Source organism: Geotrypetes seraphini, chromosome 4, assembly GCF_902459505.1.
Source record: "Geotrypetes seraphini chromosome 4, aGeoSer1.1, whole genome shotgun sequence".
NCBI lineage: Eukaryota > Metazoa > Chordata > Amphibia > Gymnophiona > Dermophiidae > Geotrypetes > Geotrypetes seraphini.
Window position 1 is genome coordinate 2,517,330 of NC_047087.1, and position 14,790 is coordinate 2,532,119.

Sequence of the window (14,790 nt, forward strand, 5' to 3'; positions counted from 1 at the left end):
ATGCTTTTCCCCCTCTACCGCTCATGCTGCGAACACTGTTCAAGCTCAAGAGGGAACAAGCCACCATGATTCTCATCGCTCCACGGTGGCCCAGGCAACATTGGTTCTCCCTTCTACTTCAACTCAGTTCCAGAGAACCCATACACACACTCTTCCACTGTTTCCTTCTCTGTTTTCTCAGCATCAGCAGACCCTACTGCATCCCAACCTACAGTCTCTGCACCTGGCAGCTTGGTATCTCTCGGGCTGACTTCGGCTCACTCACTCCTTTCTCAGCCTGTCTGCTCTATCATTGATGCTTCCAGGAAACCGGCCACGCTCCAGTGTTATCAACAGAAGTGGTCTCGGTTTTCTTCCTGGTGCCTCTTACATCACCATGATCCCATGTCTCTAGCAGTGGGACTGGTGTTGGACTATCTTCTTTCCTTGTCTAACTCTGGTCTTAAATCTACTTCTATCAGAGTTCACCTTAGTGCAATTGCTGCCTTTCATGAGCTAATTCATGGAAAACCCCTCTCGGCTCATCCTTTGGTTTCTCGGTTCATGAGGGGCCTTTTCAATGTGAAACCACCTCTCAAGCCTCCTCCTGTGGTCTGGGATCTCAATGTGGTTCTTTCCGCTTTAATGAAGCCTCCTTTTGAACCTTTGGCCACAGCGCATTTCAAATTTCTTACCTGGAAAGTGGTCTTCCTTATAGCTCTCACTTCTGCCAGGAGGGTCAGTGAACTGCATGCACTAGTGGCCGATCCACCTTTCACTGTTTTTCACCATGATAAGGTGGTTCGCCGTACACACCCCAAATTTCTTCCTAAGGTTGTGTCTGACTTTCATCTTAACCAGTCCATAGTCCTACCTGTATTTTTTCCAAAGCCTCATTCTCATCCAGGTGAACAGGCTTTGCATACCTTGGACTGTAAACGTGCTCTGGCTTACTATCTTGAACGTACTAAGCCCCACAGATCATCTCCTCAACTATTTTTGTCCTTTGATCCTAATAAGTTGGGTCATCCTGTATCTAAACGCACTCTCTCCAATTGGCTTGCTGCTTGCGTTTCTTTCTGTTATGCTCAGTCGGGCCTGACACTGGAAGGTTCTGTCACGGGCCACAAAGTTAGAGCTCTGGCAGCGTCTGTAGGTTTCCTCCGATCTACTTCCATTGAGGAAATCTGCAAGGCTGCTACTTGGTCCTCAGTTCACACTTTTACATCACATTATTGTCTGGATGCATTCTCCAGACGGGATGAACACTTCGGCCAATCTGTTTTACAAAATTTATTTTCCTAATGGCCAACCTTCCTTCAATATCTCTTTTTGTTAGCTTGGAGGTCACCCATCAGTCAAGAATATGCTGCCTGCTTGTCCTGGGATAAAGCACAGTTACTTACCGTAACAGGTGTTATCCAGGGACAGCAGGCAGATATTCTTGCGTCCCTCCCACCTCCCCGGGTTGGCTTCTTAGCTGGCTTATCCTAACTGGAGACCGCGCGCCTCTGTCGGGCGGGAAGGCACTCGTGCGTGCGTGGTGCGGCCTACTAGAACTTTCAAAGTTCTTAGAGTGCAATCACTCTAAAATTGTCGGTGCCGTCACCCATCAGTCAAGAATATCTGCCTGCTGTCCCTGGATAACACCTGTTACGGTAAGTAACTGTGCTTTAGGGTGTAAGTTCTGCATGGATTTCTGTTGCCAAGGTGCATGACCTTACACTTTTTGGCATTAAAACTTAGTTGCCAAGTTGAGGACCAATGTTCCAGTAAGAGTAGGTCCTGTGTCATGCAGTCGAGCACTGTGCTTTTGCCTACTATGTTGCATAGTTTGGTGTCATCGGCGAATAGTGCAATTTTCCCTCGGATGCCCTTGAGCCAGGTCCCTTACGAAGATATTAAATAGGATTGGACCCAAGACCGAACCCTGTGGCACTCCACTGATCACTTCTGATGTTTCGGAGAGAGTACTATTCACCACCCTCTGAAGTCTACCACTGAGCCAGTCTTTTACCCATGTAGTTAACGTTTCTCCTAATCCCATCGAACTCATCTTGCTCAATAACCTGTGGTGTGGGACACTATCAAAAGCCTTACTGAAGTCCAAGTACATGACGTCCAGGGACTCCCCCATATCCAGCTTTTTCGTTACCCAGTCAAAGAAGCTAATCAGATTGGATTGGCAAGACTTTCCCTTTGTAAATCCATGTTGATGGGGGTCTCGTAGATTCTCGTCATTCAGGATCGTATCTAATTTGTGTTTGATTAGTGTTTCCATAATTTTACACACTATTGATGTGAGACTCACCGGTCTGTAGTTTTCAGCCTCCATCCTGCATCCCTTTTTGTGGAGTGGAATGACGTTAGCTGTTTTCCAGTCCAATGGGACTCTTCCTGTACTCAGGGAAAGATTGAAGAGTGCGGATAACGGTTCCGCTAGGACATCACTCAACTCTCTAAGCACCCTGGGATGTAGTTTGTCAGGTCCCATGGCTTTGTTCACTTTGAGCCTTGAAAGTTCGTAGTAGACGCTGCTGGACGTATACTCAAAATCTCGAAACGGGTCTTCCGAGCTTTCCCTTGTCTGCAGCTGTGGACCGGATCCTGGCGCCTCGCAGGTAAAGACTGAGCAGAAGTATTCATTTAGTAGTTCGGCTTTATCGGAGTCCGATTCTACATAGTTCCTGTCTGGTTTCTTAAGGTGCACAATCCCATCCGTATTCCTTTTTCTGTCACTGATATACCTGAAGAAGGATTTATCCCCTTTTTTAATGTTCTCTGCTAGATTCTCTTCCATCCGGAGTTTGGCCTCTCTGACTGCTGTTTTGACGGCTCTAGACTTGGCCAGATAGTCTTCTTTGGTCTCTCGTTTTCCTGATTGTTTGCAGGAGATAAATGCTTTTTTCTTCTTTTTTATGAGGTCCGAGATCTCCGCAGAGAACCACTGAGGTTTATTGTTCTGCCGCTTACTTACTGTTTTTATGTAGAGGTTGGTTGCTTCGTGTAGGGTAGATTTCAGAGTTGACCACATTGCCTCTACATTATCAGTTGCGGCCTGATTTTGCAGTGCCCGATAAACGAAATCACCCATGTTTTTGAAGTTAGTGCCCCTAAAGTTGAGGACCTTTGTGGATGTGTTAGATCTAGTGAATCCTTTCTTGAGGTGAAACCACACCATGTTGTGGTCGCTGGAGGCCAACTTATCGCCTACCGAAACATCTGTGAGTACCAGGTCCAGTATCGCCTGATCCCTAGTGGGCTCCAATACCATCTGTCTGAGTTGTGCTCTCTTTATGGAGGTTAGTAGCCTTTTGCTGCCGCTGGTTGTAGCGGAAAATTTGTTCCAATCTGCATCAGGCATATTGAAGTCCCCTAACAACACCGAAGTGCTTACTTGTAGTGGCAGCAGCCCTCCAATCCCAAGGTCTTCAGGTGTTTCCGTATCTGGAGGACTGGTTGATCAAGGCTTCATTGTCTCAGGAGGTGGCTCGGCGTCGACTCACACCATTTCTTTCCTTCAAATCTTGGGCTTCGAAATCAATTTCCCCAAGTTCAACCTGCAGTTGACTCTACTCTCTTGAGGGCGTTTCTTCCTCCAGATCGCCTAACTGCTCTACTTCATCTCTACCAACAGATGTTTCAGCTCCAAACAATCTCTGCGAGGCGCATGATGGTTCTCCTAGGCCATATGGCCTCCATAGTTCATGTCACCCCACTTGCCAGACAGCATCTTCGCACTCCTCAGTGGGCCCTTGCTTCTCAGTGGTCTCAGGTGACAGATCCGTTCTCACAGCATATCTCTGTAACCTCATCTCTTCTGCAGTCGCTTCACTGGTGGATGACCTCCAATCTATCCAGAAGTCTCTTTTTCTATATCCCGCCTCATCAACAGGTGCTCACGACAGATGCTTCCCCATACGCCTGGGGATGCACATGAACGGTCTTCAGACACAAGTTCACTGGACTTCCGCAGAGCACAAATTTCACATCAATTTGCTAGAACTCAGAGCGATGTATTATGCACTGAAAGCTTTCCAACATCTTCTGAGCGATCAATCCTTCTTTGCACGAACAATCAAGTAGCAATGTACTACATAAACAAGCAAGGAGGTACGGGCTCTCTGTCTCTTTATCAGGAGGCTCAAAAGATCTGACTTTGGGCGATGGCCCGCAACCTTTTCCTGAGGGCAGTCTATATACAAGGCAAGCAGAATTTCTTGACAGACAACCTCAGCAGAATTCTTCAGCCTCACGAATGGACACTCGGCTCGATAACTCTTGAGTCCATCTTCACTCAATGGGACACTCCTCAAGTGGACTTGTTTGCAGTTCCCCCACAATCACAAGTTGCCCCAGTTCTGTTCCAGACTTTACTCACCTCACCATCTGGAAGCAGATGCGTTTCTCCTAGATTGGATTCAAATGTTTCTCTATGGGTTTTCTTCCACTCCTCTCATCTTGAAAACTCTTTTCAAACTCAGACAGGAAGCAGCCACCATGATGCTCATAGCTCCTCAGTGGCCCAGACAGTATTGGTTCTCCCTTCTACTTCAACTCAGCACCAGGAAACCCATACCTCTTCCAATATTTCCTTTTCTGCTTACACAGAATCAAGGTGCTCGTTACACCTGACAGCTTGGTATTTCTTGGGCTGACCTCCTCACATTTTTCTCAGCTTGCACACAGTATTATAGATGCTTCCAGACTTCCAGAAAGCCGGCCACTCAACAGTGTTATCAACAAAAGTGGACTTGGTTTTCTTCCCGGTGTCTCCGTCTTCATCATGATCCAACTTCCTTGTCATTGGAATTGGTGTTGGATTATCTCCTCCATCTGTCTGATTCTGGTTTCAAATCTAATCTAATCTTCCATTTGTGAGTCGCACATACCTATACAGGCTCAAGGCAATCAAAAAGGAAGGGGGCATGGAGAAACAAGAGAAGGGACTTAGAAGAAGGGGGTGCTATACAGAAATTGAGACATTTAGTTGTCAAAGAGGTGAGTCTTCAGATTTTTTTCTGAATGTAGTGTAATTTGTCTCTTTCCTGATAACTTCTGGTAGGTCATTAGCATAGAGTGGAAAATTTGCTTGTAGTGTAGGTATTGTATGGATGGCAGGTTTAGTTGAATTCTGTTAAGGATTCTTTTTGATGTCGACCAAACATTAGAGAATAATTGGATAAGGGGCCTGCTCAGCTTCCATATAGAATCTGGTGTAGGATACATGACGATTTGAAAAGTATTCAGTATGATATTGGGAGTCAATGAAGTTGCCTGATGAAAGTTGTGATTGAGTCAAATTTTTTTAAATTGTAGATTAATCTAACGGCTGTGTTCTGGATGAGTTGTAGTTTGTGAATAAGAGTGGTGTTGATGGCAAGGTAGGCGGAGTTACAATAGTCCAGTTGAATTAGAACCATCATCTGAACGATCAGAGCAAAGTGGTGTAGGTGGACGTATTGTCTAGTGAGTCGCAGTTGACGCATACAATAGATGGTCTTTTTCCGAAGGTTAGATATTTGTGGTTCCATTGTGAGAGTATCGTCTAAGATACAGCCTAATATCTTGGTGGATCTTTCCTTTATGAGAGTGATGCCTGATGAAAGAGTTAGGTTAGGTTTGGCATTCTGTTATGCAGTGCAGAAACAAATGGCTTTGGTCTTTGCGGCGTTCAGTTTCAACTTGTTGTTCGTTGCCCAGGTTTGAATTTTATCTATATTGTTTGAGATTTTTTCTGCAGTATTAGGATGGTTATTGGTTATGGGAATGAGAAGTAGGATATCGTCGGTATATGATAGTACAGTTTCATATTCCATTTTGATATGTCCCAGCGAGCTCATGAATAAATTGAATAGGATGGGGGATAATGGGGAGCCTTGTGGGACGCCACAGAATGCCTACCAAGGGTTGGAGTATGATTCTTTCCATTATGACCATGTATTCGCAATTTTATAGGAAGTCGGAGAACCATTTCAGTATAGTTCCTGTTATTCTGATTTCCGAGAGTTTGGTTAGGAGTAATTTTGTGATCCACTGAGTCGAAGGCTGCAGAGATATCAAATTGGAGTAATATAGCCTGATGACCCGAGCTAAGCAACTGTTTGATTTTAGTGATTAGAGTGATGATGAGGAGCCCGGTGCTGTGCTGTTTTCAGAAGCCATATTGGGATGTATGAAGGCAGGAGTGTTGCTCTATGTATGAGGCTATCTGCTTGCTGACATGGGACTCGAGGATTTTAGTGAGGATCGGAATGCCAGCAATCGGTCTATAGTTAGATGCTATGGAGAGGTCTGCTTGGGCTTTTTTTCGGTATAGGGGTTAAGGCTATTTTACCCATTTCTTTGGGTAGGTGCCCTTGGTTCAAGGAGCTATTTAACAGGTTGGTGAGCCAGTTAATGATATGATGCGGAGCTGCAGAAAGAAGGCAGAAAGTCCATCTCAGTGCTATTACAGCTTTTCACATACCAGTCGAGGGAAAACCTCTAATTGCTCATCCATTGGTCTCCAGATTCATGAATGGGCTTTTCAATGTGAAACCACCTCTCAAGCCTCCACCTGTCATCTGGGACCTTAATGTGGTTCTTTCCAGGTTGATAAAGCCACCATTTGAGCCAATGGCAACAACTCATCTCATGTTTCTCACCTGGAAAGTTTTTTTCTCATCTCGCTCACTTCTGCCAGGAGTTGCAGGCATTGAGTTGCAGGCATTGATTGCAGATCCACCCTTCACAGTTTTTCCCCATGATAAAGTGGTTCTACGCACACATCCTAAGTTTCTTCCGAAAGTGGTTAAGGAGTTTCATCTCAATCAATCGATTGTTCTCCCAGTTTTTTTTCCCTAAGCCTCACTCTCATGTTGGAGAAACAGTTCTACACACTCTGGACTTTGGCCTATTACATTGACTGGACAAAGCCGCATAGAACATCTCAAGTTTTCATTTCTTTTGATCCTGTTGGATCAAAAAGTTGGATCATCCTGTTACCAAAAGTACAATTTCAAACTGGTTGGCTGCCTGTATATCATTCTGCTACACTCAGACCGGATTGGCCCTGGAGAGTTGTGTCACTGCTCACAAAGTCTGAGCTATGGCAGCTTCTGTTGCTTTCCTCAGATCCACTCTCATTGAGGAAATCTGAAAAGCTTCCACCTGGTCCTCAGTTCATACATTCACTTCTCACTATTGTCTGGAAACTTCGGCCAGTCAGTATTACAAAATTTGTTTTCTTAAAGGCCAACTCACCCTCCTTCCCATTCTAGTTAGCTTGGAGGTCACTTATGTGTGAAAATAAGCTGCTTGCTTGTCCTGGAATAAAGCACAGTTACTTACTGTAACAGGTATTATCCAGGGACAGCAGGCAGATATTCTCACAACCCACCCACCTCTCCTGGTTGGCTAACTTAACTGAAGGGACCGCATGCCTATGTCGGGTGGGAAGGCACTCGCACATGTGCGGTGCGGGCTGATCACAAACTTTCTAAATTTAAAGTTGCGATTCACTTTTCAAGTGTCCATACCGGGGCTCTGTTAGTGATGTCACCCATGTATGAGAATATTTGTCTGATGTCCCTGGATAATACCTGTTACGGTAAGTAACTGTGCTTTATTGCTGGTTTAATTAAATGTACATCATTTATCACTGTGTGATACCCTATGTGCCCTCTCGACCATTGCACTCTGCTACACATAATTTGGTTATTCCAACTCATAAGAAATTACGTTTACAGACTATGAGATCTAGTACTTTCCGATGTGTGGGACCTGCTGAGTGGAACAGGCTGCCAGAATACATCAAGCAACAAAAAAATTTGTGGAAATTTTAAAAAATTGTTAAAACATTATGTTTGTAAGATGAAGTATGATGGTTGATGTCTTTTATATGAATTGGCCATTCTGATGTTTTTTGGCATGCTTTCTTTGTTTTGCTATTTTTAATTGTGTGTGTTTGGTTGTAATCCACCTTGTTTAAAGGTGGAATATAAATAATAAACTATAAACTACGGTTCTCTAAACCCTGCCAGTACCTTTTTTTTCCAGATTTGGGCTCCACATGTACTGGGCATTAGATGTACTAGTTTCTAGCTTCTGGTTAAGGACTGCCACACTGACTGGTCTAATGGAAGGGTTAAGTTTGTAAGTTTCAGGCTGCAGCTATCCTTGTGTATTGCTCTGGGAATGAAAGGAGAAGGGGAGGATGCAGGGAATGAGGAGCTTACCCCAGGGAGTGGGGACAGGAATAATTCCAGCTTGGCTTTTTATCTTTGAGGCTAATAGAAGAGCAAGAGAACCCTAAAGCTCTTTTTCATTTGATTAAGGTATTTATCAGGAATCACAGCAGTGTAATTGCTTGTTTTTTAGTCTGCAAACAGATTATCATGGCTATGTAGAATAATGGTGGAAAGTCTGTGGCTTGTTGATAGGACAGACATTCGAAGCTCTATATGCAAATAGCACCCTCTGTTGGAAGTGGCCAAAACTGCAGTCTCTGCTGAGGTGATCATTCTCTTTGTTTCAGACACCCCAGGAAGATTACGTGGAAGCAGCTGTGAAGCAAGCCCTTCAGATCCACCTGTCAGGTGTTCCAGGTGATATTCTCATCTTCATGCCAGGCCAGGAAGACATTGAGGTGAGAAGATTTAGGAAAATTTTGCCTTTTTTAAATATTTCACTCCTGTGAAAACAACTCTTCTTTCTTTTATTTTAATTCTTTATTCATTTTTAAAAACTTACAATAAGTGTAACAACATATATAACATTTTAAACTCAGATACAACACTTAATATTCTGTTAAAATCCATATCAGAATTTATCCCCTTCCCCCCTAATCAATAAGTCTTTAAATTCAAGAAAACATACAATAATCTCCATTCCTATATACCTTACTTTAATAATCAAACCAAAATACCCATCCCCCCTCCCCCCCACCTTGGACATGCATATTTAAGGGGAAAAATAATATTCAATCATTACAATATTTTGTTAATGGCTCCCAAATATCCTGAAATTTTCTAAAATTCCCCTGCTGCGTGGCTATTGTCCTTTCCATTTTATAAATGTGACATAAAGAGTTCCACTAGAAACTAATTCAGTCTCTCCCAATTTTTCCAGTTATTCATAATCTGTTGTATTGCAACCCCTGTCATAATAAGTAGAAGCCTGTTATTATTAGATGATATTTGGCTCTTAGCCCTCATGGACATGCCAAACAATACAGTATCATATGATAATGCCACCGGATTTTCCAACAAACAATTTATTTGACCCCATATTGATTTCCAAAAAGCAAGAATCAATCAACAATAGAATAACAAATGATCTAATGTCCCAGCTTCGAGATGACAGTGCCAGCATCTACTTGACTTAGAGCTATTTAACTTCTATAAACGAACCGGGGTCCAAAATGCTCTATGTAAAAGAAAAAGCCAAGTTTGTCTCATAGATGCAGACACTGTACACCTCATCCTCCAAGCCCAAATTCGTGGCCATTGAGACGCAGTAATTTGGTGCTTAATCTCAATACTCCAAATGTCTCTTAGACCTGTTTTCAGTTTCTTATTTAAAAATCCAGATATTAATTTATACCACTGGGCGGCCTGGTGTCCCAGGAAATCCACCTGAAAACATAAGAATGACACACCTCTTTCAGCGTCTCTCCAGACCGGCACAGTTCACTGATGGGTAATAGCTCACCATGACCAGCAGCAGGTGGAGACTGAGACAAACTTTTGGCTGTAGTACAAGTGGGTTGTGCATTCCCCAGTACACTCATTCTGTTCTCAGTCTCCAGCAGGTAGGGTTGGTAAGCTTGTGCAGTCTTCCCTGGTTTAGTGTAGGCCTGTTACATAGAAACATAGAATATGACGGCAGAAAAGGGCTGTAGCCCATCAAGTCTGCCCACGCTAATGACCCACCCCCAGACTTCACCCCGCTAGAGATCCCACATACATATCCCATTTCTTTTTAAAATTGAGTACGCTGCTGGCGTTAATCACCTGCAATGGAAGTTCATTCCAATGATCGACCACCCTTTCGGTGAAGAAATACTTCCTGGCGTCGCCATGAAATTGCCCGCCTTTGTTTTTCAGCGGATGACCTCTTGTGGTCAAAGATCCTTTAAGAAAGAAGATATCGTCTTCCACCTCGATGCGGCCCGTGATATATTTAAAAGTCTCAGTCATGTCCCCCCTCTCTCTACGTTCCTCGAGCGAGCATAGCTGCAGTTTATTCAGTCTTTCCTCATATGGGGGGTTCTTGAGTCCCGAGACCATCCTGGTAGTCATTCGCTGAACCGACTCGATTCTCCGCACATCTTTTTGATAATGTGGTCTCCAGAATTGAACACAATATTCAAGATGAGGTCTCACCATGGATCTGTACAGGGGCATTATGACTTCGGGCCTCCGGCTCACGAAACCTCTACGGATGCATCCCACCATTTGTCTAGCCTTGGATGCAGCTTTCTCCACCTGCTTGGCAGTTTTCATGTCTTCACTAATGATTACTCCCAAATCACGTTCTGCCCTAGTCCTAGCTAAGGTCTCACCATTTAGAGTGTAAGTTCTGCACGGGTTTCTGCTGCCAAGGTGCATGACCTTACATTTTTTAGCATTGAAGCCTAGCTGCCAAGTCGAGGACCAATGTTCCAAAAAGAGCAGATCCTGTTCCATACTGTCGGGCAAGGTGCTGTTATCTACTATGTTGCATAGTTTGGCGTCGTCGGCGAATAGTGTTATTTTACCTTGAAGCCCTTGAGTCAGGTCTCTTATGTATATGTTGAAAAGGATCGGTCCCAAGACCGAGCCCTATGGCACTCCACTGGTCACCTCCGATGTATTGGAGGGGGTACCGTTAACCACTACCCTCTGGAGTCTACCGTTTAACCAGTCATTGACCCATGTCATCAATGTCGCTCCCAATCCCATCGAAGTCATCTTGCTCAACAATTTGCGGTGCGGGACGCTATCAAAAGCTTTGCTGAAGTCCAAGTACACGACGTCTAGAGACTTCCCCCATATCCAGTTTCCTTGTAACCCAGTCAAAGAAGCTGATCAGATTGGATTGACAGGACCTTCCCTTTGTGAATCCATGCTGCTGGGGATCCTGTAGATTCTCCTCGGTCAGGATCGTATCTAATTCGTGTTGGATTTCTTCAGGAAGGAACTGCCGATGAGGAACAGGAGCAGGAACAGGAGCAGGCCCAACACCCATCTCCATCTCCAGGGACAACTGACCGGCTCCCCCCAAAGAAGCGCAATGTAATAGTCATCGGGGATTCCATGCTGAGGGGCACCGAGGGACCAATTTGCAGACCGGATATGCAATCTAGGGAGGTCTGCTGTCTGCCTGGAGCCAGGATACGAGATGTCACCGCCAGTCTGGATAGACTACTCACGCCCCGAGACCACTTTCCTATGCTTCTTGTCCACATAGGAACCAACGACACTGCCAGGAACACACCGGAGACCATCACCAGAGACTTTGGAGCACTGGGTGAGAGGCTGAAGCAGACAGGAGCGCAGGTGGTTTTCTCATCGATCCTCCCAGTTAGAGGCAAGGGAAGAGCCAGAGATGAACGTATCCTGAGGACGAACAAGTGGCTACAGGGATGGTGCCGGGATATGAACTTCGGATTCCTAAACCATGGGGAAGCGCTACAAGGACTTCAGGGACCAGACGGACTCCATCTGACCAGTAGGGGTAAGAACGTCTTCGGACACCGACTAGCCCGCCTGCTTCACAGGGCTTTAAACTAGGTAAGTCGGGGGAGGGTACCCATTCACATATTAGTGCAGAAAGGAATTATCCTGATGAGGTGAGTCGAAACTCCGCTTCCATGTCCAAGGTAAGTACCCACATTGCAAACAGTTCTTTGGGAGTCACACCGACTCGGGTAGGATACGCCTCACAGGGACTTAGCAAACACAAGATATGGAGGGCCATGTATGTCAATGCACACAGTTTAGGTAACAAAATTCTAGAATTGGAGGCTGAAATAACGAATGCCGACCTAGATGTGGTGGCAATATCTGAAACTTGGTTCACGGACTCACATGGGTGGGATATGGCTATACCGGGCTACAATCTACTTCGTCAGGACAGAGAGGGCAGGTTAGGAGGGGGGGTAGCTCTATACATTAAAGAGGACATCAAAACCACCAGGATCACAGATGTCAAGTACACCGGGGAGTCCCTCTGGGTAAACCTGGCAAGAGGCAGAGAAAAATGCCTGTATCTAGGTGTGGTTTACCGACCCCCAAGACAACTGGAAGACATGGACGCAGAATTAATTGAAGACATAGAGAATATCACTCTACGAGGAGAAGCTGTACTGCTAGGGGACTTCAATATGCCTGATGCAGACTGGAACTCATTTTCAGCGACAACCAGCGGTAGCAGGAGGCTCTTAACCTCCATAAAGGGATCACGTCTCAAACAAATGGTAACGGAGCCCACTAGGGCCCAGGCGATCCTCGACCTGGTACTCACCAACGGGGAAAGCGTTTCAGAGGTCTCAGTAGGAGATACGCTAGCCTCCAGCGACCACAATATAGTATGGTTCAACCTTAGGAAAGGCTTCCCTAGATCAAACACGAAAACAAAGGTACTCAATTTCCGAGGCACAGACTTCGCACGCATGGGAGATTTCGGCCATCAGACACTGCAGGACCAAGCGGAGACCAATGATGTAGAAGCTAAGTGGTTAACACTGAAATCAACCATACATGAAGCAACTAGCCGCTTCATAAAATCAGTAAATAAACGACAAAGAAACAATAAACCCCAATGGTTCACCGCGGAGATCTCGCACCTCATTAAGGAGAAGAAAAAAGCGTTTCTCTCCTACAAGCGCACAGAGAAAAGAGAGGCAAAAGTAGAATATATGACCAGGTCTACAGTGGTCAAAATGGCAGTTAGGGAGGCAAAACTTCGAGTGGAAGAAATTCTGGCAAAAAACATTAAAAAGGGGGACAAATCCTTCTTCAGGTATATTAGTGACAGAAAAAGGAACACAGGCGGGATAGTACACCTTAGAAGACCGGACGGAAGTTACGTGGAAGCAGATTCCGATAAAGCCGAACTACTGAATGAATACTTCTGCTCAGTCTTCACCTGTGAGGCACCGGGACACGGTCCCCAGTTGAAGGCAACACAAAGCACAGAAGACCCGTTTCAGAATTTTGAGTTCACACCAGGTGAAGTTTACAGTGAACTGGCAAGACTCAAGGTGAACAAAGCCATGGGACCAGACAATTTGCACCCAAGAATGCTCAGAGAATTGAGCGATGTCCTGGCGAAACCGTTGGCTGAGCTATTCAATCTCTCCCTAAGTAAGGGGAAAGTTCCCCTGGACTGGAAATTAGCTAATGTCGTTCCTCTGCATAAAAAGGGTTGCAGGGCAGAGGCTGCGAATTATAGACTGGTGAGTCTCACATCAATAGTGTGCAAACTCATGGAAACACTAATTAAAAGCAAATTGGACACGATCTTGAATGAAGGGAATCTTCGGGATCCCAGTAAGCATGGATTCACCAAGGGTAGGTCCTGCCAATCCAATCTCATCAGCTTCTTTGACTGGGTAACAAAAAAGTTGGACTTGGGAGAGTCTTTGGACGTCGTGTACCTGGACTTCAGTAAAGCTTTTGACAGTGTCCCACACCGCAGGCTGCTAAGCAAGATGGAATCGATGGGGTTAGGAGAGACACTAACTGCATGGGTCAATGATTGGCTGAGTGGCAGACTTCAGAGGGTGGTGGTTAATGGTACCCTCTCTAAAACATCGGAGGTGACCAGTGGAGTGCCGCAGGGCTCGGTCCTGGGTCCACTCCTTTTCAACATATTCATAGGGGATCTGACTCAAGGGCTTCAAGGTAAAATAACACTATTCGCCGATGACGCCAAACTATGTAATATAGTAAGTGAATGCAGTTTACAGAATTATATGGCGCAGGACCTGCTTACATTGGAAAGTTGGTCCTCAACCTGGCAGCTAGGCTTCAATGCTAAGAAATGCAAGGTCATGCACCTCGGAAGCGGAAATCCATGCAGGACGTACTTCTTGAACGGAGAAACTTTAACTAGGACTTCAGCAGAATGAGATTTAGGAGTAATCATCAGTGCAGACATGAAAACTGCCAATCAAGTGGAGAAGGCTTCATCTAAGGCAGGGGTGTCGAAGTCGGTCCTCGAGGGCCGCAATCCAGTCGGGTTTTCAAGATTTCCCCAATGAATATGCATGAGATCTATGTGCATGCACTGCTTTCAATGCATATTCATTGGGGAAATTCTGAAAACCCGACTGGATTGCGGCCCTCGAGGACCGACTTCGACACCTGTGATCTAAGGCAAGGCAGATATTGGGTTGTATCAATAGAAGTTTCGTCAGCCGAAAGCCTGAAGTCATAATGCCGTTGTACAGGGCCATGGTGAGACCTCATCTGGAGTACTGTGTGCAATTCTGGAGGCCACATTACAGTAAAGATGTGCGCAGAATTGAATCGGTTCAACGGACGGCCACCAGGATGATCTCGGGGCTCAAGGGTCTCTCGTACGAAGAGAGACTGAACAAATTGCAGCTCTACACTCTTGAGGAACGTAGGAAGAGGGGAGACATGATCGAAACATTTAAGTACCTCACGGGACGTGTCGAAGTGGAAGATGATATTTTCTTTCTCAAGGGACCCTCGGCCACAAGAGGGCACCCGCTCAAACTCAGGGGCGGAAAATTTCATGGCGACACCAGAAAGTATTTCTTCACAGAGAGAGTGGTTGATCATTGGAACAAGCTTCCAGTGCAGGTGATCGAGGCAG

General features: G+C 45.3%; 1 protein-coding gene across 4 annotated transcripts in view; it reads left to right on the forward strand.

The window, feature by feature from the left end:
• Window positions 1-14,790, forward strand: part of DHX38 (DEAH-box helicase 38) — a 370,469-nt gene that overhangs the window by 212,219 nt on the left and 143,460 nt on the right. For all 4 annotated transcript variants that reach the window (XM_033942501.1, XM_033942499.1, XM_033942500.1 and 1 more), the window contains one exon: window positions 8,498-8,608. In XM_033942501.1, coding sequence (XP_033798392.1) covers window positions 8,498-8,608 — 111 coding nt within the window. The remainder of the gene's footprint in view (window positions 1-8,497; window positions 8,609-14,790) is intronic.